General features: G+C 36.8%; 13 protein-coding genes and 1 non-coding gene across 14 annotated transcripts; 4 read left to right on the plus strand and 10 right to left on the minus strand.

Moving 5' to 3' along the window:
* Positions 1-137: 137 nt before the first annotated feature.
* FMP42 (Fmp42p) lies at positions 138-1,715 on the minus strand (the record flags this gene model as incomplete). The annotated part of the gene is made up of 1 exon (XM_003675403.1): positions 138-1,715. The coding sequence occupies one exon, from the start codon at positions 1,713-1,715 to the stop codon at positions 138-140; it is 1,578 nt and encodes a 525-aa protein (XP_003675451.1).
* Positions 1,716-2,107: 392 nt separating this feature from the next.
* On the minus strand, positions 2,108-2,770 carry FSH2 (putative serine hydrolase; the record flags this gene model as incomplete). The annotated part of the gene is made up of 1 exon (XM_003675404.1): positions 2,108-2,770. One exon carries the CDS (start codon positions 2,768-2,770, stop codon positions 2,108-2,110), a length of 663 nt encoding a protein of 220 aa, XP_003675452.1.
* Positions 2,771-3,639: 869 nt separating this feature from the next.
* MRE11 (MRX complex nuclease subunit) lies at positions 3,640-5,673 on the minus strand (the record flags this gene model as incomplete). Its single annotated transcript, XM_003675405.1, has 1 exon — positions 3,640-5,673. The coding sequence occupies one exon, from the start codon at positions 5,671-5,673 to the stop codon at positions 3,640-3,642; it is 2,034 nt and encodes a 677-aa protein (XP_003675453.1).
* Positions 5,674-6,027: 354 nt separating this feature from the next.
* MRPL44 (mitochondrial 54S ribosomal protein mL53) lies at positions 6,028-6,324 on the minus strand (the record flags this gene model as incomplete). The annotated part of the gene is made up of 1 exon (XM_003675406.1): positions 6,028-6,324. One exon carries the CDS (start codon positions 6,322-6,324, stop codon positions 6,028-6,030), a length of 297 nt encoding a protein of 98 aa, XP_003675454.1.
* Positions 6,325-6,602: 278 nt separating this feature from the next.
* Positions 6,603-7,406, minus strand: ORA1 (oxidoreductase; the record flags this gene model as incomplete). Its single annotated transcript, XM_003675407.1, has 1 exon — positions 6,603-7,406. One exon carries the CDS (start codon positions 7,404-7,406, stop codon positions 6,603-6,605), a length of 804 nt encoding a protein of 267 aa, XP_003675455.1.
* Positions 7,407-7,644: 238 nt separating this feature from the next.
* NCAS0Ctrna1A lies at positions 7,645-7,717 on the minus strand. The gene has a single exon. It is a non-coding gene; the product is annotated as a tRNA-Ala (tRNA).
* Positions 7,718-7,880: 163 nt separating this feature from the next.
* On the plus strand, positions 7,881-8,513 carry NCAS0C00990 (uncharacterized protein; the record flags this gene model as incomplete). Its single annotated transcript, XM_003675408.1, has 1 exon — positions 7,881-8,513. One exon carries the CDS (start codon positions 7,881-7,883, stop codon positions 8,511-8,513), a length of 633 nt encoding a protein of 210 aa, XP_003675456.1.
* A 61-nt stretch (positions 8,514-8,574) lies between these two features.
* Positions 8,575-9,924, minus strand: ERG8 (phosphomevalonate kinase; the record flags this gene model as incomplete). Its single annotated transcript, XM_003675409.1, has 1 exon — positions 8,575-9,924. The coding sequence occupies one exon, from the start codon at positions 9,922-9,924 to the stop codon at positions 8,575-8,577; it is 1,350 nt and encodes a 449-aa protein (XP_003675457.1).
* Positions 9,925-10,216: 292 nt separating this feature from the next.
* Positions 10,217-14,665, minus strand: ESC1 (Esc1p; the record flags this gene model as incomplete). The annotated part of the gene is made up of 1 exon (XM_003675410.1): positions 10,217-14,665. One exon carries the CDS (start codon positions 14,663-14,665, stop codon positions 10,217-10,219), a length of 4,449 nt encoding a protein of 1,482 aa, XP_003675458.1.
* A 212-nt stretch (positions 14,666-14,877) lies between these two features.
* TRS130 (transport protein particle complex II subunit TRS130) lies at positions 14,878-18,189 on the plus strand (the record flags this gene model as incomplete). Its single annotated transcript, XM_003675411.1, has 1 exon — positions 14,878-18,189. The coding sequence occupies one exon, from the start codon at positions 14,878-14,880 to the stop codon at positions 18,187-18,189; it is 3,312 nt and encodes a 1,103-aa protein (XP_003675459.1).
* Positions 18,190-18,394: 205 nt separating this feature from the next.
* SKY1 (serine/threonine protein kinase SKY1) lies at positions 18,395-20,437 on the plus strand (the record flags this gene model as incomplete). The annotated part of the gene is made up of 1 exon (XM_003675412.1): positions 18,395-20,437. One exon carries the CDS (start codon positions 18,395-18,397, stop codon positions 20,435-20,437), a length of 2,043 nt encoding a protein of 680 aa, XP_003675460.1.
* A 317-nt stretch (positions 20,438-20,754) lies between these two features.
* GAS3 (putative 1,3-beta-glucanosyltransferase) lies at positions 20,755-22,296 on the minus strand (the record flags this gene model as incomplete). The annotated part of the gene is made up of 1 exon (XM_003675413.1): positions 20,755-22,296. One exon carries the CDS (start codon positions 22,294-22,296, stop codon positions 20,755-20,757), a length of 1,542 nt encoding a protein of 513 aa, XP_003675461.1.
* A 347-nt stretch (positions 22,297-22,643) lies between these two features.
* Positions 22,644-24,425, minus strand: CEF1 (Cef1p; the record flags this gene model as incomplete). Its single annotated transcript, XM_003675414.1, has 1 exon — positions 22,644-24,425. One exon carries the CDS (start codon positions 24,423-24,425, stop codon positions 22,644-22,646), a length of 1,782 nt encoding a protein of 593 aa, XP_003675462.1.
* A 254-nt stretch (positions 24,426-24,679) lies between these two features.
* Positions 24,680-27,097, plus strand: EFR3 (Efr3p; the record flags this gene model as incomplete). The annotated part of the gene is made up of 1 exon (XM_003675415.1): positions 24,680-27,097. The coding sequence occupies one exon, from the start codon at positions 24,680-24,682 to the stop codon at positions 27,095-27,097; it is 2,418 nt and encodes an 805-aa protein (XP_003675463.1).
* Between the last annotated feature and the right edge of the window lie 94 nt (positions 27,098-27,191).

The raw sequence follows: 27,191 nt of genomic DNA on the forward strand, positions 1-27,191 counted from the left end.
AATAATTTTAACGTTTAAGGATAATAACTTATGTAATATTATAATACAATATATTCAATCAAAACAGCCATTTCGTCTTAAAATTGAGGAGTTATATTTACGTTATGTAATGAAAACGTTGAAAAGAAAGTCCGAATCTAAGTACTATCATATCTAGCAGTTAGTTCAGTATCGGAATTACCTGCACTTGTATTTCCTTCGAAAGAATTCTGTATATTTTCTGAATGTAATGTGCGAGTAACAAAAGCAAGTAAAGCGCCGCAAGAAAATATTGTAACAAGCAATAAAATACTATTTATTGGAGTTGGGTTCATTTTGAAAGTAGTATGTGTCCATTTGTCTAACAAGCCCTGTCCCATATTACAAATACCACTTATGCAAATCATTAAACCATAAACCGTTCCAAACGTCTCAAAACCAAAAACCTTTGTTGCGTAGTCTGAAACAGCTGTATAATAAAACGGCCTGTATACCACCAATAATAATATACCTAACAAATTAAATGAAAAGGAATTGGGGATTAAGCCAAGAATACTAATCACAATTGATAGGAAGGAAAGAATGTATAACACCATAATAGAGGTCACATGGTCTAGAAGAAAACCAATGAACGGGATGGCTATAACACCTCCAGCTGGAAGCAGAACATCAAAGATTGAGTTTAGCTTCAACGCCTCATCTTTATCCCCCAGTAAATACTCTTCTTGGGATCTAATAGTAGCAATAAAATAATTAATTCTTATCATTGATATAACAGAAAATATCAGCATCAAATAATACCACGGACTTTTCAATTGAGCAGCTACAGTCTTGCCATGCAGTACACCAAAAACGCCACCTGATTTTTTCTCCAGCTTTCCTTCAACGTACGATTCCAAAACAGATTTTCTTCTAATAGGTAATTCCGTCTCAATTTGTGATTGTTCTGATTCATCAAATTCGTTTATCAAGACTTGGCGTTCTTCGTCATCAGGGCAGATTGCAGCTCCATCATCTCCTTCTAGTAAATGGCCTGATTCATCTAATCCTTCAACAGATAGTTTTGCAACAGCCCCGCATGAGGGGTATGATTGATGGGGCATTATGGTCAATTGGCATATTAGAATAAATAGTGGAACCAAAAGGTAGAGAGTGAAAAACTTTTGTAATCCAAAAGAAGAATCTTTCTGTTGGTAAAATACCCGATATCCCAGAAATAATGCTGACGATGAATCAAATGCCCCTGTAATAAGGGCAAGAATAGAACCTGATCTTTTGGGGAATGTGTTCGCCAGCTGAAAGCAAGAAATGAAGACAAATGGACCTCCAATTGAAAAAAGCGCATAGCCAGTAATATAGGGATCAAAATAAGGTAGAAGCTGTGATGATAAGATAAAGGCGGCTGATCCTGAGGCCAAAAATAGAGATCCAATAATGGCGCTTATTCGGGGACCATATCTATCCAAAAGGTAACCAACAGGGAGAGCCATAACATTTGTCAGAGCCGCACTTATTGTAAAAATTAAGTTTAATTTCATATCCTGGGCCACACAAAGAGGTCTCGAATTTGGTGGTTCTGCTGCTCTCCGTTCATTAACACACACTTCAGAATAGACACCTTCACTAATTAGGATAGGTTTTAGAGCAGCAAACCCAAATATGATACCAGCAGAAAAGAGACACCATATGGTGGCACAGCATACCTGGATAATCTTAATGTAGTTGCGTGAGCTCATATTCCAATTTGCCTCCTACGTTTAAGCAATGTTAGAAATTCTTCATTGTTAAAATCAAAGTTGAATAACCTAATCCCTTGAGATTTTTCAGATCAACTCGAAATTAGCGCCTGCGCATCTCAAAAACATTTTTTCCAACTCATGGTAGTGCCGTATATTACTCTTACTATTTATTGAAAAGTAAATGTTATCGTGAGAGCAATGGGGACTTCTAAAGGACAAAAAAAACTTGAAAGTAAAAAATCTATCATCTAAATATGGAGTAATATAAATATATATGTTGCTGTCTAAAACCATGGGATCATAAATGGAATAGGGTGTATTGATACGATGTTCAATTTTTCTTTTTAACGACAAATTTGACTGAGACATTGCGCCAGGCACTCTGCCGTTTATAATTCCTCCACTATTGAAAGCCAATCCCCAACCTTTTTAACAAATCCTCGAGAATTGGGAACAAAATGACCGCCACCGTGTTTCAAGAACGTTCTCTTATCTTCAACACAAGAGTGGAATAAGGATTCTACCTTTGCCGGTTCCGTTATGGTGTCTAGATCACCATAAACGTGCAAAGAAGGAATAGAAATGGGGTGCATATCATATTGAGCTTGAAAGCATTCTGGTTTAAACCTAAATCCTGCAAAAGACATGAAAAATTTCAGAGGTGGTTGTTCGTCAATCGATAACCCTAATAATCGGTTAAAATCGGTTACCAGATAGCCAGCTACGCCTGCCCCTTGGCTAAATCCTACAATACCATCAAACGGACCGTTTTCAAGAACGTAATCATGAAGATACTTTATGGTGGTATCAGGTAACTCGTATGAATCATTTATTGGGTCTTTCTTTAGCCAAGCCAAGATTTTACTTGCATCTGCAGGGTCTGAGCCTAATTCAGATATGTCAAAATCTGGAGCTGGATATTCGTTTGGTGCAGTTGGATAATATAAGACATAACCTTTCTTCTCTAGCTCAGACCGGAAACCTTTCGTTTTGGAGGAAAAATATTCCCCAGATTGAGCCAGGCCGTGCAGCATCAAAATTTTCTTAGTCATATTCCTGTTTAGTTGCCCAATTAAATGCTTTATAATTCTACTTGCAAGATCCTTTATGCCACCATGATTGCACGTTGAGTGAATAACCCTTCCTTATAAATCTGTTAAACAATCTTGACCGTCTTCCGAGATGAGTTTTCAAAACATAGATTATGTAATCACATTTTAAATGGTTCACCAAGCAGTTACACCATAAACGAATCCAATGTGCAACAGAGTAAAAATATTTGAATTCCCAAAACATTTCAGAAAAATTTGTTAGTTTGCTGGTAAATTTCTGATCTCTGCCCCTCATGCTGTGCTCGAGGCCAATTTTTAAAGAGAAAGATTTTTTCAATTAAACTATATTTTGTTTCAATATTCTGAATCCTGAATTTTTAGTGTTGGCTGAATATTAATTTATACACAATTCAGAATAGAATATACTTTTAAATAACTGTCCTAATTTAGGCATTGAAGAAAATTGTTAACCAGTGAGCAAGCGTAATAAACAGTTTATTTAATCTATGGATTATCATTAATTGGTACACCGGACGCTAACATATTTATAACTCATATACCGAAGAGCTCCCATCAGTTTTTGCATAGCGGTATCATCGACGTTAAAAACAACAATATCTGACCGACAATCATGTGATAACAATCTATTTTTTGCAAAATTCAATTAGGGCATTTTACTCAGTAGAGGAACATTATGAGCTATGGGTAGAGGTTTACCACCATAACAGCAGTGTTATATTTTTGGAAGACAATAAGATTAGCATAATTACTAAAAACATAATAAGCGTAAGGATGTCACTGACTTTTGCTGTTGTAAGTATCAACATTAGAAAACTAAAGTTCAAACTTCAATACCTCATGCGTTCATTTCATTTTCTCTTACGTGCCAACAAACTACCAAGGATATCGGTCTTGGGTGTCTTAGTCGTTTTGGATCGTGATCCAGCTGTCTTCTTCTTTCTGCTTGGAGGCGCTTTTTTGGACACACGTGGACTAGTGTAATCCTCTTCGGTAGAACTTAGTGCTATTATGTCCTCATCATCCAAATTTTCAGCCTCTGGAACTGATTCATTAGCAGCATCATCCTCATCCGATATTACTATGGAATCTGATATGGGCTTCTTTGATGGGATCCTCTTCGTGACCTTTCTTGAAGACCTTAGAGGGGTTTTCTTTGCCTGTATCAGATTATCATCACCATCGTCAACATCGGACATCACAACATCATTTTTACTCATACTATTTCTAGGTGTATTCTTTATTACGTCCGATACTTCTGGGAGATCATGTGGGGAAGATGCTCTTACCGAGTTTGCTCTCTTGACCTGTTTAATTAATCCTTTCATTTCTTCTGGATTTTCTGATCGTAAAAAGTCTTTATTGGAAACAAGAATATTGACTTCATTATCAATTTCGTGGTCAATAAATTCTTTCAAAGCAGTCTTTTCATCCTTATCAACAAATTTCTTGACAGCTTCGTTCATACCTAATTCAGGCAGAAGGGAAAGTGACATTTTATTTAACATATCATTCACGAGAGTTTGAATTTCCAACTCCCCACCACCTTCATTCATTAAATTTTCAAGATCTTTCTTATTATAACCACTAAATGGTTCTTGCTTTGCCTTAGTCCCTGCAGTTGCCCTTTTCTTCTTGAAGAATTGAACCACATTATTTGTATTGGCCACACGCCCTACAAACCTATTAGAGAAACGACGTGGATTCTCAACCTGAAAATCTAGTAATGATTGCCCATTTTCAGGAGCACTATAATCTACTCTTAATCTAATCAAAGGTGCAGGTAATTGAGATATTATATCGGGATCAGTTTCATCATAATCATTCCCAAGCTTTTCTTTGGTCTTTTCATTGGCCTCATTAATCATTTCATTCACTTGACCAACTAAGTAATTAGAAATGGCGTCAGAATCATGCGGTTTCAAAATTTCTACATCTTTTAAGGAAATTGTCTTCATTATGAACGTTCTTACAGTTGTTAGAGGAATTGGAATTAGTTTAGGTGGTGAGTCGAATCGTATCTCTAAGATAAAAACATACTTCGGCTGTGCTTCTGCATCACATAATGAGGTAGCCACAGAGGAACCAGGTTGTAACACATCGAAATTTTTGGTTGGATTACGCACTAAATTAGGAATACATTCATGTTCGTGGCCCCATATGACCAAATCTAGAAAATCAGGTAAGAATTGCTCCGGTAAAAATGCTGTATTAGTATGACCTGTGTGATTTTGGTGTACACACATCATATTAAACCATTCACCTTCACGCATTGTAGGAACCTCAAAGGTAACACCACCTTCTTTAAAAGTTCTAAATAGCCTCTCATCTCTCACTGATTGAAGCCCGTACAAGGCCAACTTTGTATTACCCTTTTGGAAAAGAAGTGGCATAACTTGAATTTTATCTGCCTCCAATACTTTCCCGTAATGATTAATCAATCCACTGACGTGAAGTAAATCCATAGGACATAATAGAGAGTCACCTGTCGCATCATCATGATTACCCGATATACCAAACAACGGTATTGATATATTAAAGTTTGGATCTTCGTAGTTCACATTTGTAAATTCATTGTAATGAAACACTTGCGATGGATCACTAAGAAGCTCTAGTTCACATGGTTTATCACCCATACAGGCTAATCGAAGAGATTTCATCACTTGATACATAGATTTCTTTGAAGGTTTATTGACATGGAATAAATCACCTGATTGTAATATCATATCTACGTTATTGTTCTTTGCAATCATCATTATCTCATGGAAAGTTTTCCAAGAATCATCACCTGTAATTGGATCATTTTCATTGTAACCGACATGATTATCTGTAGTTAGTAGAATGCGTATCGTATCTGCATCTGGATATTCCATTGATTCCATCATTCTTTGTGCTGCCTTAAGATCTTTATGTTTTCAACATGATATTTCGAAGTGTTAGTTAGCGTTTTAATATTTTCAAGATGAGGATGGCCAGGTAAAGAGGTTACAGAACTCTCTGAAAACAAATGGAGGTGGCAGGAAAAGCCCAACACAAAAAAGTGCAATATCTATTGCCCTTATATATTAATTATAACGTATTTACGGTTTTTGAAGATATACTTATTTACACGGAGTTCAAATTACAGTATGTGCAGAGAAGATTGGAGTTGTACTTTTGAGAAATTTCAGATATGCAGTGGATAAACATATAAGTTTATCAGTTTTTATTGATGGCTTGCCCTGTTCACAGAACATTGATCATTGATTTTCAATCGTCTCTTTGATTCTCAGCTTCCTCGAATGACGATCTAGCAAGTTGGATGCCTCTTCAAAAGAGGTGTTGGAAGGGTCAAATTCCATATCAGTCTTATCCTTAAACGTAATTTTTACTAGAGGCTTCTTTGTAATGCTATTGTTTAGTATTTCACTTTGAATCTTGGTTCCTAGTGTCCTTTGATGTGGGGGGATAGCGGCAAGCATTAACCTGGCCGTCTTGGCCTCAGCACCAAATGGATTAAATCTAACGAGCACCTTAGTAAAGTATTTAGTGATCATGTTGCCTTGGTATTAGGGTGCTGTCTTTTTTTTTGGCTTCTTCCCTATAATGTACATATCGGTAGTTGTCGATTAATAGCATCCATCCTTTGTAATTATTTCCTCGCGTCTTCAAAAAGCACTTCAGCGTCATATTTCTACAACTACGATTAGCATTAAATGATCATTTGATATATTATGTGTATAATTCTACTCCACAGTATATGTACTCAATACTATAACATATATAAATTTTAGATACTATGTATCCCACTGAGCAGTATGGGATTCCAGCTTTCTTAATCGCGATGGACGTGGAATGCGGAACCTTGAGAGGTTGGGAATATCAAAGTGTCAGCAATTACTGTGTTCTGTTTTCTTGAAGTGGTGTATACAATTAAATCTGCTACGTCGTCTGCTTCCAAGGGGTGAACTCCATCGTAGACAGATTTAGCACGCTCATTATCACCCTTGTATCTAACAACTGAGAATTCAGTTTCGACGATACCCGGGGCTATCAATATCACCCTAATCTTGGTATTAATTAATTCCCTTCTCAAACTTTCAGTAAAGGCCCTCACGGCAAATTTAGAAGCACAGTAAATGGACCCTGTTGGGTATGCATCTCTTCCAGCAACTGAACCTAAGTTCACAATATCACCGGAGTTCTTCTTTTGGAAAATGTGCAACACAGCTTGCGTCACATTGATCAACCCCAAGACATTGGTATCCATCATTCCCTTCACATCTTTTATATCAATATCACCTACACGATCGGAACCTAATGCCTTCCCGGCATTATTAATCAAGATATCAATATCCTTAAATTCCTCAGGAAGATTATCCAAGAATGGTTGAATGGTCTCAAGCTCTGTCACATCCAACTTCCCAATATAGACTTTACTCTTAGGGTATTTTGCCTCAATGACTTCCTTCAATTGTTGTAATTTCTCCAATCTTCTGGCAACTAGAACCAATTTCACAGTACCGTTCGACGCATCCATGTATTCCAAAGCGGTGGCTTGCCCAATACCAGCTGAAGCACCAGTGATAAACACAATCTTCTCATTCAATCTTTCGGCAGCTTTAGGACCTTGAGACATTTCTAATTGCTATATTTGTTTCGTTGCTCGAGGATAAGAATTAAACGTTAGATGGAATTTTTCAATTTTTTCCTCCCCTCTTTATATTACGTTGACAGTTAATTTTACAAGGGAAAGAAGATGATAAAGTGAGAGTTCTGGTTTTGTAAAAAGTGCGATAAGAGATAAGCAGTTGAGCTCCTATTCTTCACATATGGCAATTCTGAGACAATGGATGTCAAAAAATATATCAAAAAAATGGACGCGACCGGAATCGAACCGATGACCTCTTCCTTGCAAGGGAAGCGCGCTACCAACTGCGCCACGTGCCCAATAATTTATAAATTTAATAGATAAAAGCCTCTTTGGAAGGACCAGTAAAGGGCAGGTGATGCTCTGAAATTTGAATCAATTTGAATGACAATGTCAATTGTTAAAGCATACTTCATTGACATAAAGTGGCCATCAAAAAAAGCGACAGAGAAATAGAACATAATGACAGTGGAATCATGTCCCTCACAACTGTTCGACTCATTTCGTGGCCCCAATTTTTTTATTTTCTGCTCTTTGGAAGATAGGAAAAGAGAATTAAACTCCAAGATAAAACAATTGCTAAATAATACTAAAACAAGAAGTTTCGAATCATATGATGATTATTTTATGAACAATTATATGTTGTATGAAAATGTATCGGATTCTGACTCCGATATTGAGGAGAATAAGGAAATTTGGCACTCTTCTAATACTGCACAGCATGAAAATCATGAATGGATACCTCAGGATATTTATGAAATAGCTCCAAAGAATAGAGTCACTGCTGGTTTATCAATTTCCAGCATAATTCCTGAGGACAAAAGGAGGTCGAGGGCCACTCAACAACAAGAAATTACAGCTGAGGAAATGAAGGCGAAAAGAAGGATCTTGAATGCTGCTAAAATTCGAAACCTCAAATCATCTGTAGTCCCAAAGGTCAGAAAACCGTTTAGAATGTCTGATTGGTTGCTACAGGAGAACATGAAATATCGATCTGCTACTGAAAATGATTTAGTTCCTGTGGTTAGCCGTGTGAGTGTCGAGGAGCTCGAGTCTTCAGACAGAATGCAACAGTTACTAGCGAAATTCAAATAGTATAAAGCACACACGATAAAGGCGGTGTGTAATAATATATATTCTTTAATCATCATGATATCTATAAATTTTCATAATCTGTAGAATTCTCTTCCTCCAATCCCAAATTGGCTTGCTTTAAGTTTAACCATGTTACATTCTCAAACTCAGCATGCCCCTTTGTCAGAATATTAAGATCTGTATCTGAAGTCGTCAATAGAGAGATTGCATCATATCCCCCGGCACCAGGTATACAAGCCATTAGAACGCCTGGTAAAGCTTCACAAGCGTCTAATAACCTAGTTTGAGCTTCAGGATAAACATCGGCGCCTGATTCTTTAGTAATGATTACAAAATTCTCGCGAATTTGTTTAATTGCATTCTTCATTTTGAAAAGTATAGGTTCCTGTTCCATACTACCATCCTTTATATTTTTTTGTAATGTTTCATACCTATTCGGATCCTTTTGACTCAACTTATTTAATTCATTAAGTGCATACACAAAGGACATATTCCCATCATTAATCCTCTCAAATATATTTAGACTTCGGGGCAAGTTAGAATCATACCAAGCATTAACTTTCCCAACCAATTTCACTGTTTCAGAACCGCCACGCACATCACCCATGTAAAGTCGTAGTCCAGAGGGCAATTTTATATTATCCGCTGCAAAATTCCAGTCAGTTTCATTCACAAGTCTACGCAAAGCATTACGATATTCCATTGAAAAAGTATCCTTAGGGAGATCCAATATTAGCTTGGGCTCAAATCGTTGATAAATAATGGATCCAAAAGTAGCTGCTGCAACATCAAACCCACTTCCAACTTTTCCTTGAGCCTGACAATGACTGATCTGTGAAATATTGTGAATTGTTTGCAACATCTGCTTATTCGACACGTCTAAATAAGAATTGAACAAAGAGAAAAGTGCCGCAGTCAAGACTGTAACGAGACCCGCAGAAGAACCCAATCCAGTCTTCGAAATTTCATTTATTGACCTTTTGTAAAAATTAAATGTTCTCCTACCATTACTTTTGGCAATACTGCCTTCTGATGAATGATATTCAGGATCAGAGAAAATTTTGATATCTACATCGGAAGAAAACTCATTTGTACCTTCAAAATAAGCAAATATATTGTCCAGCACAGCGCCAATGAATGGATTCCGAGATGTATTGTCGGCTTTCTTAATTTCACAACTGTTCTTATCAAAGACATACACCCATTGATCATTATTAAACTGGGGACTTGTTACAGTTACTCGAGGGTTTTTAGTGCCTGGTATTTCATGAGATTGGATAACTGCATGCATCCGGGCAGAAAGTGCCACGACATATGCCTTATATTTTGGGTCTAAAACCAAATAACCACCTGCCAAGAGTGCTTTCCCAGGTGCACTAAATGCTCTTTTATTTGTCTTCTTGGATTCCATATAGGTTGATACCTTTAACAATTCTCAAACTCAGTTTCATAATGATACACTAACGAACCAGTGCTATTGTTTAAGTGAAGTGGACGTTACGTATAAACCTGACATTTTTCTCGGTTATTTCTTATCTGATAAACGACTTCCGATAGTATATCTCCGCCTTCCATTTATTTCCGCCAGTACCGAAATGTGACATTTTAAAGCAAAAACAAAACTTAATTTGATGAAAGTTATTACTATTAACAATATATCTATATAATATCGATGATCCTTATTAAAAGCTCAAAAGTCTCTATTATTTTTTCTTATCTTTAACTTTCTTCTTGCCACCCTTCTTCGAATTCTTTGTGTCCTTTTTCTGAACTTTGGTTCCAACACGAGTAGGAGTATCTGTAATTTTTCTTTTCCTCTTTCTGGTAGTCCTATTGTTTTTCTTCTTTGGCGACTTCCCACTTCTGACACTGCTAAAGGGGTTTTCAATCTTTTCTTCTCCGATAGTAGGTGAAGCTATCACCGAAACATCTGTTTCATCCCCATGAGGGGGAGTATATGGCTTGGTTGTTGGAGATTCAACATCTTTCTCTTCAGACGTTTCTATCCTAGCAGCACCAACTGTCTCAGAATTTCCAATTTTGTCATCTTTTTCAAACTCAACTGATTCGGATGGTATAAATTCAATGTCATCGTCTCCAGTTTCAAATATCTCCATTTTATTGTCATCACTTTTAATAGAGACTTTTACATCGGTGACATCGTTTCCTTCATTTTGAACATTAATAGGAATATCTAATTCAGATCTTATGTTTGAATCGTCTTCAACATTAGCATCAATATTCGATTCATTAATTGATTCGGGTTCAGAATTAATGTCATTAATTGTTGGATTAGTCATATTTTTAAATTCAAATGATTCACCTACTTCATCGTCCGAAGGTGGTTCAGATGTCAAATTTTCCTCTGGTACTCCCTGATTAGAAAATTTGGTATTATCATCTTGAGAAACCTTCGAGAAAATATTGTACTCCATTAGAGGCTTTATATTTTCTGTCGCATCAACTGGTTGCTGGCTACCAGCGGCGTTCAATTCGGGTGATTTTGATGAGTGCTTCTCTTCGGCATCAATCAAATCCTCTCCTTCGATAGGTAACTCAGTTTCACTATCAATGCCTATGTGTTCAGCGACTCCCTCATAATCAGCATTAGTCAAGCGTGCATCGAAATTTTCTTGGAAATCTACATCTGTAGTACCTGTGGGTAAAGTTGTTCTCATGCTCTGGGCTAGTTGCTGTAATTTATCCACTTGAAATATTACCTCATTATTTGGGTTGTCTTCTTTTACAGAATTCATTTGTAGTGTATCCTCTTCCTCCTCAACACGAGTTCCAGTTTTCATTGGGCCATCACTTTCCATAATAGGTTGTTGATCTTCGTCCATGTTCTCTTCTTGGAAACTTTCGGAGTGTGTAGCTGAGATATCTGAAGAATCTGAATTAATAGCATCTAATTCTTCCATAAAATTTTTTGCAGCTGAGGCTATGTCAATTATACTTGAAACTAACGACTCAGCAGCTCGTGCTGGTGAGCTGAGAAGTCTATGAGTTAGGGATGGTTTTTTTAGTTGAGGTGCATCTGATATAATTCCCTCGTTGATGTGCGAAAAATAGACTTTCTGTCTTAGTGTGTCCTCCTCGGAAGTACTATTTTGGCTTTTAATCAGGGAAGTCGAAGGTGCCACTAGAATTGGTAATGGTTCTAGGACAGCTGTTTCTGGAATTCTTCCCTCATCGTGCTCACTGGAGTCCTCTGGGGAAAATTCTTCATTCTTCATTTTCTCATTCCTCTCCAAGTTACTGAACTTATCTACATCAGAACATGATTCGTCAGATATATTGATATTCTCAGTTTCCTTTGGTGATGACCCTTTGATTTCTTCTGGTGTATTTCTCATTAATTCGTACATCTCTTCTTTCACAGGTACATCCATTTCATTTTCATTTTTACCTTCTTCTATTGATTGCAGAGGTTGGGTATGATTGTTAGAATCTGGGACAATATTTACTTTGCTATCACCCCCTGATATAGATTCTTTAGAATTCTCCATGCCTTCAATTTGCTCTCGATTTTCTCCTAAAGCAGTCAAATTTTCGACATGTGGATCTGGACTTCCCTCATTTTCATTTGCATCATCGACCATTTCTCCTTCCCTTTTATCTACCCCATGTTGTTTTATGAGTGGAATTTCCTCCTCATTCAACCGAAGGCGGTTATCTTGTTTGACAACTTTTATCTCATTTCCATTAGTATCACTTTCTTCCGAGTCAGTTCGTTCGTCATACATTCCTAATTTTCCTGAAAATGAGTTCCATTCATTTTGTCGATGGTCTGATGATTGGTTTTCTTCTGAGGTACGAGTCTCGCCGTGCTTAAGAGCCTCATCATGGTGTGTTTCTTCTTTATCTTCTGATGCATCGGAATCATCAGGCGTTACACCTGTTCCAGAGTTTTCTGATAATGCATCTTCTGAGGATGTGGAACTAGATTCTTGTTTAATACTTGAAAGTGTTTTCTTAAGCAGGCCATTTGCATCTTCGATTCCCTCTTGAAAAGAAAATGGATCACTACCGAATGGAGAGACATAGTTAGTAGGCAATCGAACAGATTCCTCAGATGATGTTGGGCTATACAGCGATTCCGAGATAATAACTTCATATTTCGTATTGATTCTATCAGTTACAGTGTCTGGTTCTGATCCGCTCATGGGCTCTACATGTGATGCTCTTTCAGAAGTATTTGCTGAAGCTGAATTATCAATTTCGTCATCATTCTCTATTGTGGAATAGTATACACTATTATCCTCGGTGTGACTTATGATATCATCATCTTTTTGCTGCACTCCGTCAGATATTTCTCGCCTAATTTTGGCCTCTTTTACATCAGCAGGATTAGCATCATCATTATCAATCGAGTGCTTGATGTGTTCAGCAAATTCAGGGCTATTGAGATGAGGAGTAATGTGTTGATTGGGAACAATGGAGCTATTAATTTCTGAATCGCTCTCTTGGTCAATAACGTCTTTATTTAAAGGATATCCTGCAATGTTCTCAAATGCTTGGTTCGCAATATTCTGGAGATCAAATAGATTGTGGGGTAAATTTTGGAATTTAGTTTCATTCAATGTATCTTGGGCAATAGGTTCCAATTGATATCCCTCAGTCTCCACTTCTTCAATCGAATATTCTTCACTCATAGCATTATCAATATTACTTTCCTCTTCCTCCACATCATAATTCTCCTCTACTATTTTATGATCATACGCTATTTCATCGTTGAGCTCTTCGACTGGCTCTTCGGCATTTTTCCAATAATTGTCTGAGTAAGAATCTGGTTCCTCTACTTCTATCTCTATTTCAGACTCCCTGTCTACGTGCTTGGTTTCTCCGTCATTGTTCTGATCCTTCAAAAATTCAAATAGTTCACCTTTAGACTGTTTTTGTGCATCTACAATAGCTTCTGTTTGCAGATTAGCATTGTCTGAATGCGGAGATAGTTCATCCTCAGAGTGAGATTCGATATTTTCCACTTCAATTTCGGCAGATGCATTGGATATTTCGCTTCCAGATTCGTATTTAAGGTCTTTTCTAAGATTACTTTCTTCTGTGGGTTGAAGTTTTCCTAAACGAGGTTTCATGAAATCCTGGAAATTTATGGGGGAAGCTTCCATATCATGCTCTCCCTCAGAGTCTTCACTCATATAATCTTCTTCTTCCTCACTATTCAAGTCCTTGCCACTACTCTCATTGTCATGAGTGTTTTCTCTCTCTTCGGAATCTTCACTTTGGTAATCATATTCTTGTTTCTCTGCAAAAGTTAAGTTTTCGCCATCATTTAGTTGATTAGCAGTTTGTATCCTTCCGCTAGACTCATTATTCTGGACTTCAACGAGCTGTTCGCTATGCTCTGATGAAATTTCATCTTCTGATTCTGAGAAGTGACTTGATTCAGAAGATTTCGATTGGATCTCATCTTCTTCTGAAAGATAGATATCTTCTTCTGAATTGTGCTCTGAATAATCTTCTTCCGATAGTTCTTGTTCACTATCTTCTTCAAATTCTTTAGGAAGTGATTCATTATCAGAACTACTTCCATCTGATAGGATTATGATGGATGCGTCACTATTCTCTTCATTCTCTTCTTCTAATAGAACATTATCTGTATTTGCTGCTTCTGAGTCAGTGGCATAGCTAGCACTTGAGTTTATGATGCTGTCTCGAATGGTATCATTCATGTTTTTGAATGAGGTATCCGTACCGTAATCTTCAGTGCTACTTCGCAGGGAAGTCTCATATGCATCCATATTACTGAGAATATTTGCAACCTTATTTTCCTGGTCTAATGCCATTTGTCGTTCTTTTTTCAATTGCTTTTGGAATGAAACCTCTTCGTCCTTTACAGTTGATAATATGGTTTTACCTCTGTTAATGAGAGAGTGGATCCAGTCTAGTGCTTTAGTACTGTCATTTCTCATTGGATTTCCCCTTGAATGGCCACTGGATGTTTGATAAATTAGCGTATGGCTTGTAACGGTTGGCTTATGGACTTTAAATGGACGACCCTTAATGATGGTGGACCCTCTACTAGCTGGCAAGGCCGAGGTATATTTTTTGAAACCCCTTCTGGGGATACTTAGCTTAAAATTATTCTCGGAGGCTGTCCCTTTTGAGCTGTTGCTACCACTTCTAGACATATTGGGTTCGGTTACTTATATGATGTAACGTTCTTACTATTTGTGTGCACTTTTGTGAAGCATTGACATGTATTTTTGTTTATTATTGTATCTAGCGCGTTGAAATCTTACTGTATTTTAGGCTGATAAATATTGAAAGTTTCGTCTGCCAAGTTTGTAAAAGAATAGGAGTCGACGTGTACTGGACGTTACTAAGGCTTTCATTTATAGAGATGTCAAATGTGTATGGAAATGTTTCAATAAGTTATTTTGACCCATTCGATGTATTTGCAAGTGTCAAGAAGGAATTCATCAAGATCTTATCCTTTGAAAATGTTCACTGGAAATCTCCAAATGGTACAGTGAAGACAGTGAACCGTTTATCAGTTGACCTATTCCCAGAAAATGATAACAATAAAAATAAACATACCACACCGTATATTAAATTCATAGTGATCAATTGTATTTCCGTTGACGAGTATAGAGCTAAAGTACGTCCTCTGCTGAGGGAATGGTTACCAAGTACATTACAGAACTCACTAAAGGGCAGCCATGTGAATATGGAATCCAAACCTATTATTTTATTGTATGCCAATTCTGAAGTAATCGATTCTACTCTATTTAAATCAGTTTCTTTACTAGACAAATTTGCCAAAGATTTTCCCGATGTACAGACATTAGAATTAAGGTCAGTTTACAAGTCTCCGAAGGAGAGGGATGAGTTTTGGAGTCAATTAAGTCACCATCTCAAAAACCAACTAATTAATACTTTCCAGAGAAGATTAGATTATCTTAAAAATCTTTTGAAAAATTCAAATACATTTGAAAGGGAATTGTTGATCAGAGAAAATCTATTTGAATTAATTTCAAGTTTTGAATTATACGATGAAGGTATTGAACAATTAAATATAATAAAAGATAGATTCATTAAGAATGAAAAATTGGAGTTACCTAAGGGTAACTTGGAGGTTCCATTTGAGTTGGTCACAAATGTGAATCGATCAATATCATCCATGCTGAGTGATAAGCAATTGTCTAAGTTCGAGTATTATAGATATTTTTTTCTTAGGGAGTTTAATTTACTGAAATTGGACAATAATTTACCAACTGACCTACTAACTGCCTACCAATTAATTCAATCATTCATTGTGTCCATAGAAATTAACTTCTCACAGTCTGAACTACTATTGGAATTTAAATTCTTTTTTTTTGAAGCTATTTTGAAGAGATTAATGAGTGATAACTTGATCGACCACCCTCTTGTGCATGAAATTAAAGGGGAGCTATTAATGAAGAAACGTGATTGCTGGCTTAATGGAGTTCTAACTAATACAGACTTCGCTCTAATGGACAAGTCGTTTATAAATAATCCTGTCCCATACACTTTTGAAAAAGCTAAATCAAGCTTTAAGGACGAAGAGACGTTTCATGCCAATTTCTTCAACTTAACCAAGGAACTTTTGTCTCTTTTTAACAAATGTGAGGGGAGACGCCAACGTATTGTTGATATATTATCCATTGAAATTGGAATGTTACATTATCAACGAATGGAGTACGAAAGGGCAGTTATGCTATTTATGTCATGCTATGAATATTATACACAATCCAATTGGGATATAATAGGATTTAAAATTCTGAAAGTTTTTGTCCATTCTTTAGTTAATTGCCCCTCTTTGAAAGAATTGACAATTGATGATGAACAGGTTCCGGTGACAACAATATTGAGTAGTTCCTTCTTAAGTGTGGTAAGGATAACTGCAGATCCGGAAGAGAAGAAAATTTACTGGAAAAAATTTGTCGAACTTCGAAGGAAGTCACAAGCCTTAGAGTTTTCCTATCCAAATAGTGGATTTTTTGATGTGGAAAATATTGGACTGGTTAAATTATATGGTGCCAATGAATATGGTATTGAAGTTACATTGAAAGATATTGGCTTTATCGAGGAAGTGGATATTGATTTTATTAGTTTAGTCGTAAAGAATTCTATGAATGAGCAAATTTGTTTTCGAAATTCTTCTCAAGAGAAATTTAATGTGGACGATGACAAACATACCTTGAAGACTCATGAGATTATATTTGGCGAATTTGTTCCACAAAAATTAGAAGTTTCTATTAATGGCACCACTTTTGTAAAAGAGTTTATCAATGGTACACTACCTGTCATCAACATTGAAGCAATCTTTGATATTGAAAATGTCACTTTCTCTCTTCAGCAGGCGAGGAGTCTTGAATTAGGTGAGTATTCGTTGGAGTTAGGAATTTCTAATTTAGACAAAGTTGAAGATATGCGTTGTAAACTTAAGGTAAACTCATTACCAAATGGTTCAGTAGATTCCTTGCCAATTAGTTTTTCCAACGAAGAACAGGTGTCCATATACGAGATAAGTGACCCCAAGAAATCTCCGATATTGGTGGAATATTTCTTGAATGCTCCCACAACCTCTTTTTCTTTACAATACACTGCCAGTTTTGTACGTGACGGAGTATCCTGTAAGGAAGTTCAAAATATTACAGTGAAATGTTACCTTCCAATTTCCGTCTCTGTAGAGGATATATTCAAGAGGGATCTATTTTTCTTCAGATTTTTGTTGAATTCTGTCCATAATGATAACCCCATTATTGTATATAGTTCCAAATTGGAGAATTCGGGTGAGGAAAGGTACGAGATTGAAGGTAACTTCGTTCCATCTTCTCCTGTAGCTCTGAGTTCAGACGCTAGTGAAAGCTGTTTCAATTGCTACAAGATAAGACCCAAAGAAGGTTATCTATTCGATTCACAAGATAAGTTGAGTTTGAAAGTGAAATACAATACACTGAAGGAGAAATTTGATTGTCTCATCACAGATGCTGTACTAATCCAAGGTGACGTGGATTGTTTCCGTCAGTTTGAGAAATGGAAACTATTCTGGGAGACCAAACTTCTCACCCAGCTTTCCTACGATTACAAGATCTTCGAGGAGCAAAGCATTCTCAAGTTTACAGAATCCACTAACATCTCCAAATTTTGCAAACTCTTGAAGGAAATTCCCATGGAAGCCAGCGTCCAGAGGGGCATGTTTGAATGTCTGAAACGAGTCTCTCGTGGTATTAAGATGAACAGTATTGATATCGATGAGTATTTAAAGAACTTGTGCCCGCGAGAATTGATTGTCCCCGTTCAATTGCCTGAGTTTGAACAATTATTCTCGGTGGAATTATCTATGCTGAATGAGTTATACAAGAAGGAGGGGAGTCTTACAATAGGGACGGCGGTCCCGTTTGACGTGAAAGTGGAGAATCTGAGTAAGCAATGGAAACATCCCAGATTAGAAAGCGATACCCCAGAAGGGAACGTATTTGTGTTTGAGATAATGACAAGTAACGAGTGGTTAGTCAACGGTAAGAAGAGGGTCGGTTTGAATTCTGAAGATACGGAGTACCAAGTATCCCTGATCCCGTTGAAAAAGGGCTATCTGAGCTTCCCACGTGTAGAGATAACGAGTGCGGACGGTGGAGGGGCCAGAATAGACTACTTGAATGCATACGAGACAGTTCTTGTATTCTAAAGCATATTATATAGTTTAATATACTGTAACCGTATTAACATCACGAACGACGAGCCTCGGCCCGAGATTTTGTAGTGCGCCGGTTTTATGCCAAGAACGATCAATGGGTTTCTTTCAATTCTTGAGTGGCAGTTTTGATGGGGGAAGGGAAGACAACGTCACCTATCAAGTGTGGATAAACATCAATAACCAGAGCTTCTAAAGGATGGGGACCGACTCGATGACTTGCCCTGGATTGATCTCCAAACACAGCAATAGCGAGATCGCGAAACAGAAGAAGATGAAGAAGGAACCCTTCGATTCCAAGTTGATTCAGAAGGAAACTGGAAGTAGTAACCCTCACGTTATTACGACTTCGAAACTGTCGCTGGCTCTTCAAGAGGATTCACAAAGTAGTGTGAGCGGATGCAATGTCGGTAGTGGTGATGAAGATGAGGATGAGAATTACTCCTCTGATTACTCGTCATGTGACGAGAAGAATGAAGAGTCGTTGAAAGATTATAAACCTGGTGGATACCATCCCGCATTTAAAGGTGAGGCATATAAGAATGATCGTTATATCCTTGTGCGGAAATTGGGGTGGGGTCACTTCTCTACTGTTTGGTTGGCGTTAGATTCATTAAATGATACACATGTTGCCATGAAGATTGTCAGGAGTGATAAAGTTTATACAGAGGCAGCCTTGGATGAAATTAAGCTATTGAATCAATTGAGCCAGTCTTGGTCTGAGGTACATAGAGGAGCCAAACATATCTTAACATTATTGGATAATTTCATGCATTCAGGGCCTAATGGAAACCACGTGGTCATGGTCTTCGAAGTATTAGGTGAAAATTTATTGGCTTTAATTAAAAAGTATGAACATAGAGGCATTCCACTAATTTACGTGAAACAAATATCCAAGCAATTGTTATTAGGATTGGATTATATGCATAGACAATGCGGAGTTATTCATACAGATATTAAACCAGAAAATATACTAATGGAAATTGGAGATGTGGAAGCCATCGTAAGGATGGTAGAATTACTAGATAGGAGGAAAAGAGATTTGAAGAAATTACAAAGAACTACATCTACCTCCAGTAATAATAATGGATTGGGATCAGAAAGAGCAAATAACAGCACCAATGCACATCATTCTACATCAGTTTCACAATCTCTCTCCAAATCCCATTCAAATTTATTAATGGATGAACTTAATAATATAAAGGGAAGAAGTTCATTGAGACGGGTACCAAGTCGGAGACCAAGGAGGCATACCATCATCACAGGCTCTCAACCGTTGCCATCGCCAATTAGTTCTACAAATTTTTTTGAAATGAAAAATCAACTCTTACAATCAACTACATTTAATAGTCAGGACGTTAGTACGGGGAGTATATCGAGTGCTGCAGCCAGTTTTTCTTCATTCCAATGGAATTCAGGCGCATCACAAACAAACTTGGCAAGTCATAATCCCTTCATAAAACCAAATCTGATCCCCAGCACGGTAACGGATTCTCTGGGTATTGAGGATGAAAATTTAACAAATTCGTTATCATCTTTTGAAATATCAGAAGCAATCGATGAGGATCCAATCCCTATAACAGCAGATACGAATACAGACGTAAATACGAGTACGAATCCAATGAATAATGAAAACAACGTGATAGAAATTAAAATCGCCGATCTAGGAAATGCATGCTGGTATGACGAGCATTATACAAATTCTATTCAAACAAGAGAATATAGATCACCAGAGGTTCTCCTTGGTGCGTCATGGGGGTGTAGCGCAGATATTTGGTCAACAGCATGTTTAATATTTGAATTAATTACTGGTGATTTCCTTTTTGAACCAGAGGAAGGTCATTCCTATACCAAAGATGATGATCATATTGCACAAATAATTGAGCTAATGGGTGATTTTCCTGAAAGTTTATTAAAGGATGGAAGGTATACGAGAAATTTTTTCAATAGCAAATATCAATTGAGAAATATCTCAAAATTGAAATTTTGGCCCTTGAAGGATGTATTAACAGAAAAATATAAAGTGGATCCTAACGAGGCAAGACAAATTGCCGATTTTTTACTACCTATGTTACAATTAGATCCTAAAAAGAGGGCCGATGCTGGAGGGCTGGTGAACCATCCTTGGTTGAAAGATACTTTGGGTATGGAAGACGTCACAGTCATGGATAGAAGGCTGTACGCTAGTGGAGAAGATATTCCTGGGTGGTCCCACGAAGTGACAGGTCACAAAAGACATTGACAAATCTTAAGTTACTTCATTATTTTTATTTGCCCGATAAATATCATATAAAAGACTAACGTTGTATTTTCCTTATGTATTCATTTAAACTTGATGTATTTTATTGTTCATGCAAAAAAATGGCGTGTCAAAATTGAACAGATTTGAATAGGAGTTTAAAGTTCAATGTTTCAAAAAGGACAAAATATTATATCATAAGTATACATACACATATAAGAAATCATAGGAGAACTGTACATTATATAGAGCAAATGGATGCATCACAAGACAAAGGAAAATAACAAATGAATGCCTGTCGTAATACGAATTACAAGCGCCTAAATCAAGGCACTCAACAAACCAGTTATTAAGGCCATCAACCCAGTTTGAACAAATGGGACGTTAACCATTTCAGCGGCACCCTTACTCTTAGAAGAGCTTGAAGTAGTAGATGAAGCACTTGAGGTCTTCGATTCTGAGGAAGAAGTGGTAGATGTTGAAGATGCAACAGCTGTACTGACACCCTTTAAATTGTTGACTAGATTACTAGAAGCATAAGTCAAGGTGGCAGAAACTTCATCACCATTGGAGTCCTTAATGGTATAGTTAAATGAAGTTGGAACAGTGTAATCGGAAAGGATAGACCCTGTGTTGGTACCATTGACACCGTATTTAATCATTTTAGCAACATCAGATGGCTGATCAGGAATGGTAAAGTTCTTGGACCCAAAATCGGAATAAGCACTGGAAATTTTGGAGGCATCGCACTTATAAATTGTGTTGTTCTTTACATCAGACTCCTTTGTTGTTGGTAAATCTAATTTATTGTAACGTGACTTCAAGTTATCAAAATCTTTCTTGTATTGAATGGAACCATCAGAATCATCAACTTCCACTAACCCGTAATTGTTAGCTTCTTCAGCGAATTCATAAACGAGACCACCTGAGAAAAGACCTGCTAACCCATCATTGGAATATAACCCGTCAGTAACTTCATCAAAAGTTCTAGGAGTATTTTTGTTACAACCGTATTCGGAGAAGATCAATGGGATTACTGCATCGCTGAACGTAGAATTTAATTTATCATAACCAGATGAAGTCCAGTCAGAAGTACCAGAACACCATTCGTAACTGTTCAACCCAAAGAAATCAGATTTAGATTCTTCTAGGGCATCATTAACGTTCTTACCATCCATGGAGTTACATTGTAAATATCTGAAAGTTGCTAATCTCAAATCGGTATTATCTGCGGCTGAGTAACCGACTGGGATAGTTCTATTAGAGTGTTTAGCGATATATTGTTTCATATCTCTTTGAACAGCACGAATGTAAGGTGGATCAATGGAAGCATAATTTGATTCATCATTAATGACTTCATTACCAGAAAAGAACCCAAGAACGTTTGGATAATTCTTGAACGCATCAATGAATTTAAAAACTCTAGTCAAATATTGACCATTGTAGGTACCGGATGGATCAGCACGATTCAAATTTTCACCGTAATTACCACTGTTGACATCTAAAATTACGTAAATACCGGCGTCATTTAAGATTGTCATACACTTATCATGGTTAACATCTGGGTTCAAAGAGTAAACTCTTAAGGTGTTGATTCCTAATTGTTGAAAGACGAACGCATCTCTAGCACATTGGTCAGCATCAGAAAGGACGTCGCTGTTTGAATCGGCATCATAAGCTGAAGAACCACCTGGTTGATAATCCACACCTTTCACGTAAAAAATTTCGTTTTCACCTGCTTCATTTTCTGGAGAAGATGGCTTGATAAAACGGAAACTCTTCACGTGGATGGGCAACATGGCACTGACCATGGATGGAGAAATAGCCAAAAGGGAAAGTAAGACTGATTTTGAAAGTTTCATAATTTAATATAGCGAATGTTTGCTCTTCAGTAACTAGAGCTGGTATAATCTGGATGAATCGGAGGATGAAAACTTCTAAGACAAAGGATGCTAGTTGTAAGTACTTTGAAGGAAACGCGAATGTTTATTTCAATGTTTTTGTTTATTTTCTCGAACGGTTGTTATTCCGCGTTCCACAGGGTCCTTCCAAAATTTAACGTAACGTTAACGATAACTTCGGAGATCCTCCCCTGACAAACTCATCTTTAAGAGAGCTGAGCACTAAATATGCTATATTTAAGATCACGTTAATTAGAATACTGTCTATGTATATCTATATAGAGATTTGAACTCCCTGCCATCCTTTGTTAGTCCAATTTTGATTCGTTAACATAATTCTGTAATCGCGTCTTTCTTGAGCTTATTCCTACCATTTCTTGTTGGTAAAGTTTGTAATCAACAAAATATCTTCCTTGTGAAGTTCTTATCTTCGGAAGTGTTGATCCGCATAACTCCTTACATAAATATTCATTTTCCTTGACTAATGGTTGAACAAACAGTAGTTTGTCCTGAAGGGTTTGTACACTTTCGATTTGAGCATTAACCGCCTTCAATAATTCAGCTTGTGGCGGAAGATCAACGGCCATGGTAGAATAAGAACGAGAATCCAATTTAGGTTCCTGACTTCTCTGGGTTAGTTCGTTTGTAACCTGTTGATAATACTCCGAAAATGATGCCATGTCATCATAATCAGAACTGGTAAGTGCACACATTACTAAATGGTTAAACTCCTTCTCGATTTCAGTAGATGGTAGGTCGATAATATCTGGTATCGGGAGCTCGCCTTCATTCTTTAAAGATGATATTTCAATGATGGGGATTGGAGGGTTTGAAAGTAGAATACTTTCAGTTTCATCAGGCTCCGAAGTTAGATTTGGGGCAACGTTGCTTTCATCATTTATTTCGTCCTCACTTTCATCGAGATCTTCCATATCTATTTCAAAGTTATTGCTTGGATTAGGCAACGTCTTGAATAATTGAGCAATATAAGATGCCTTTTGTTTACGGGACAATTGTGTTTTCCTTAAGTCTACATCGTCAGGATTGTAGTTATTTCCCGAGTATAAAACGGGCAGTTCATGTTCTTGAGATTCCCTCTTGAGAACGGTTCCTACTTGCTTTGAATCTAGTAAACGCTGTCTTTTGCGGTCAATTGTCTCTCCTTGTACTAATTCTATGCCGGGTTTAGACAATATAAGTTTGGGTTTCTTAAAATCATTAAGCAATATGCTGTCGTCTATTTTTGTAAGTCTAGGTTGAGGTTCAATTTCTTGTCTCCTTTTTCTCCTACCCTTTTCTCTTTTTTCGATAGTTTCTCTCTCATTCCTCATGCCCATTTTATCAACCTTTTTCTCAAATCTTTCAAAATCGAAATCGATCTTGGCCTTCTCTTTTGATGTGTCATATAAACCCGCTATTTGTGGTTGTTCATATGCAATATCTTCATTGTAATCGATTTCAGATTCATACTTCTTTTTTCCCTTGGAAATTTTTGTATTGATTCCTGACTGTTTTAATTCCCTTCTCTTTTGCAATTGGGCTATCCTCTTAGATTCTTCCAACATTCTTTCTCTAATCTTCCTTGTTGCCTTCTTACCCTGAGTGTTCAGGAGACGTGCCCTTGCATCAGCTAGCATTTCCCTTTCTTCATCATCCAATCCTTCCTTATCAGCTTTAGCTATTTGTGTTTCCGCATTTGGGTTCACATCACCAATCTTGAAGTCCAAAGAAGAGCTTAATCCAAGCTCTTCTTCCCCGTCTTCATCCGATGACAGGAGTTTGTTGTATCTTTCAATACAAAATTGAGCTGTGCGACCCATTAAATCAGCAATGGTCCTCCATTGATTCGGCAGCCTTCTTGCCAAATCTAATAGCTTAGCATCTTCATCTTTGGAAAACTCTTTAAAATTTAGACTTGGGTTTAAGAACTCATCCCATCTGATTTGACATTGCCTAGCAGTTTTCTTCTGTAGCAGGGAAGCAATTTTGTTCCATTGATGTGTACCATATTTTTGAACAGCCGCTTTTACGATTTGGTCTTCAATATTGGTCCAAACACCACCTTTAACATATATTGGAATGGGTGCCATCTTCTAAGAATATTCTCTATGTTCAATCCAGCTACTTGTTAAGTCAACTAGTTCTTGTTTTATGCGGAGCTTGCATCGTCCATTCGTTAATATTTTTCATTTTTTTCCATACTGTAAACATATCGTTAATGAAAAGTTCCAAGCTCATTCATTCGGTGGCTTCAAATTGAAAAGAGAAAGTGCAATTAGCCGTGAATATCTGTTACCAATAGATTCCCTGACCCCCCTGAGCAAACTACCATCTAGGGAGGACGATGCATACTAATATCTTCACCCCGAAGCACCAACGGCTAGTGAACCAATGCTACCCGACAGGGAGAACTACAGACAAGAAACCGAAGTCTTCGGAGACATCTTATCTACTGTATTATGTTAATTCAAGGCGTAGTAAATTGGAAAAAGTGAGTAGTTATTTAATAAAGAGGACCAGCTCAGATATGAATAGGAGACGAGTGGGGAACGTTTCGGTCACTTTAGAGCTAATGAATAAGATTGTAAACAGTTGTAAAGAAAATTTAAACCTTTTCATTAAGGATTTTTTCCATATTATGAATGCTGTATTGTCTAACAACAATTTTAATAATGATGTCAGCATCATTGAATTGTTAGAACTGACATTTAATAGTATTTGTACAAATTTAGATGGAGCACTTTGCAGCGGAGATATGGAATTTATTAGAGGATACTCTACGTTTGTTGACTCATTTTTTAAATTACTCACCGAGAAACTGCATAATGATGATTTATTATTGAAATGTTGTCATGATATTTCACTGACTAATAGTTTGCCTGGTAATTCCAAAATGAACCACTTCGTGGCTAGGGCAGTGAAATTTGCTATAGTTAAGTTCCAAGAGAGAAATCCAACGTTCAAGGCTTTATCTTTAACGTCTTCCACACAAGTTCCAGTTCAGTTATTAGCTAAAAGATTGAGTAGAACTCAAACACGACCTGCAGGGTTTGATCTACAGAATACAGCAAATGGAGATGAACCTGATATTTCATTGCGAGTTATAAGAGCATTTTTTGGTACAACTGAAACAGATAAATTAAGGTTGTCTATCAATGCACTTTTAGATCTATTACAATTAACGCCTAATAAAGAACTGCTAGAATTTATCTGTAATGGTATTCCGGTTCAATTGAGATACATTGTCATCATTTTACTGGTTCAACAGTTAAGTGATATTTCAATCCCACCTACAAAAAATGATGACTCACAAAAAAATCTTAAAAAAGCAGATCCATTAGTTATATTAAAACTAACTTCTGCATTACTAATATCTGATATCAGTATAGTTGGATTAAGTGTTCTAGACATCATGAGAAGATTGTTGAAATTCCAGTTAGATAACTACAAAAATTCCGAAGTCGTTTCGCAATGTGCTCTGACAATCAAGGATTTGAATAGTAAGACATATTATAAGGAGCAAACTTCCGATATGCTTTACGAACTTGTCATTAGACTAAAATCTACTGCCGATAATTCTGCTAGAGGAACAATAAATCAAGGAATATCGGCTAAGGAGAAGAAAAGAACAGATATACTGACTAATAATGTGTCTCAATTGGTGAAGTATACTGCACAACAATGCATTAGTCTGGAACTATTTATGGAACTAATACCGTTTACAAAACACATGGTGATATCATTATTCAACATAGTAGAAAATGAACTTCCATCAACCCTTACATTCAATAAGTTGCTAGAAGGGCTCTTTGAACTTCCTGAGGAAGAAACACAAAAAATCCTCATGGAAAAGATATTTGAAAAATATGGGAAATTTGCTTTACTATCAGGGTTAACATTTTTCTTGAAAAATGGAAAAGAACCAAACAGTGTCTATTACTTCTACCATATGGAGGCTGCAAAGTTTTTACAACTAGATGATTATACAAATCAAGTTCAGTATAAAAGAGATACACATTCTATGTTTACGAAGGATGACCTTTTGAATTATTATTCTGATCCAGGATCAAACAAGTATAGCAAAATTGGTTCGCAATTGTTACTTACTAAACCTACGCATGTTTCCACATCTGATCTAATTTCAGATACCCAAGGCCGAACAATAACACCCGATGTTTATGGTGCGAAATCGATTTCCAATGGGTTTTTGTCTGAAGCAATGGTTAAGACAAGAAATGATGACAAAGCTAATAACAACATAACTGATGACGACCAAACACCTGCTTTGGCTACAAAAACAAGTATATATAGAATGGTGTCAGATGATATTAAATCATGGAGATCTATGAAGAGCAGAACACCGAAGATCAGTGACTTGAAAAAAGCTGCTAGTAGGAAGAAGCATTCCAAAGAACATACAGATAAAGATACATCACACCTTGGGCTTGGATCCCAATCAGTTAAGTCAAGAGTAACTAATATAACATTTTTACTTCATGAGTTAAAGACGAATAATGATGGCGAAAATGATAAAGTTCAAGACCCAGATGATGATTACGTTATTGGACTTGATAAAGCTGGTATGATAAGATCACAGACAGCAAAGCTAAATTCTGGCAATACAATTTCTGTAAGAAGTGCCAGAAACTCTGTACTAATTAACAGTCCTTCAGATAGAATTTTAGGGGACATTGATGATGCATTTGAAGACGCTCCAGAAGATATTGCAATCTCAACATCAAGAGGAAAACTATTTTCATAGCAAGAACACTTTATAGATATACCTTTCATTTAAGTCAGTTTTTCTAAATGATACTGGAAAATTTTCTCATTACTCTAATATATATCTGGGGTCT

This window comes from Naumovozyma castellii, chromosome 3 (assembly GCF_000237345.1).
Source record: "Naumovozyma castellii chromosome 3, complete genome".
Classification (NCBI taxonomy): domain Eukaryota; kingdom Fungi; phylum Ascomycota; class Saccharomycetes; order Saccharomycetales; family Saccharomycetaceae; genus Naumovozyma; species Naumovozyma castellii.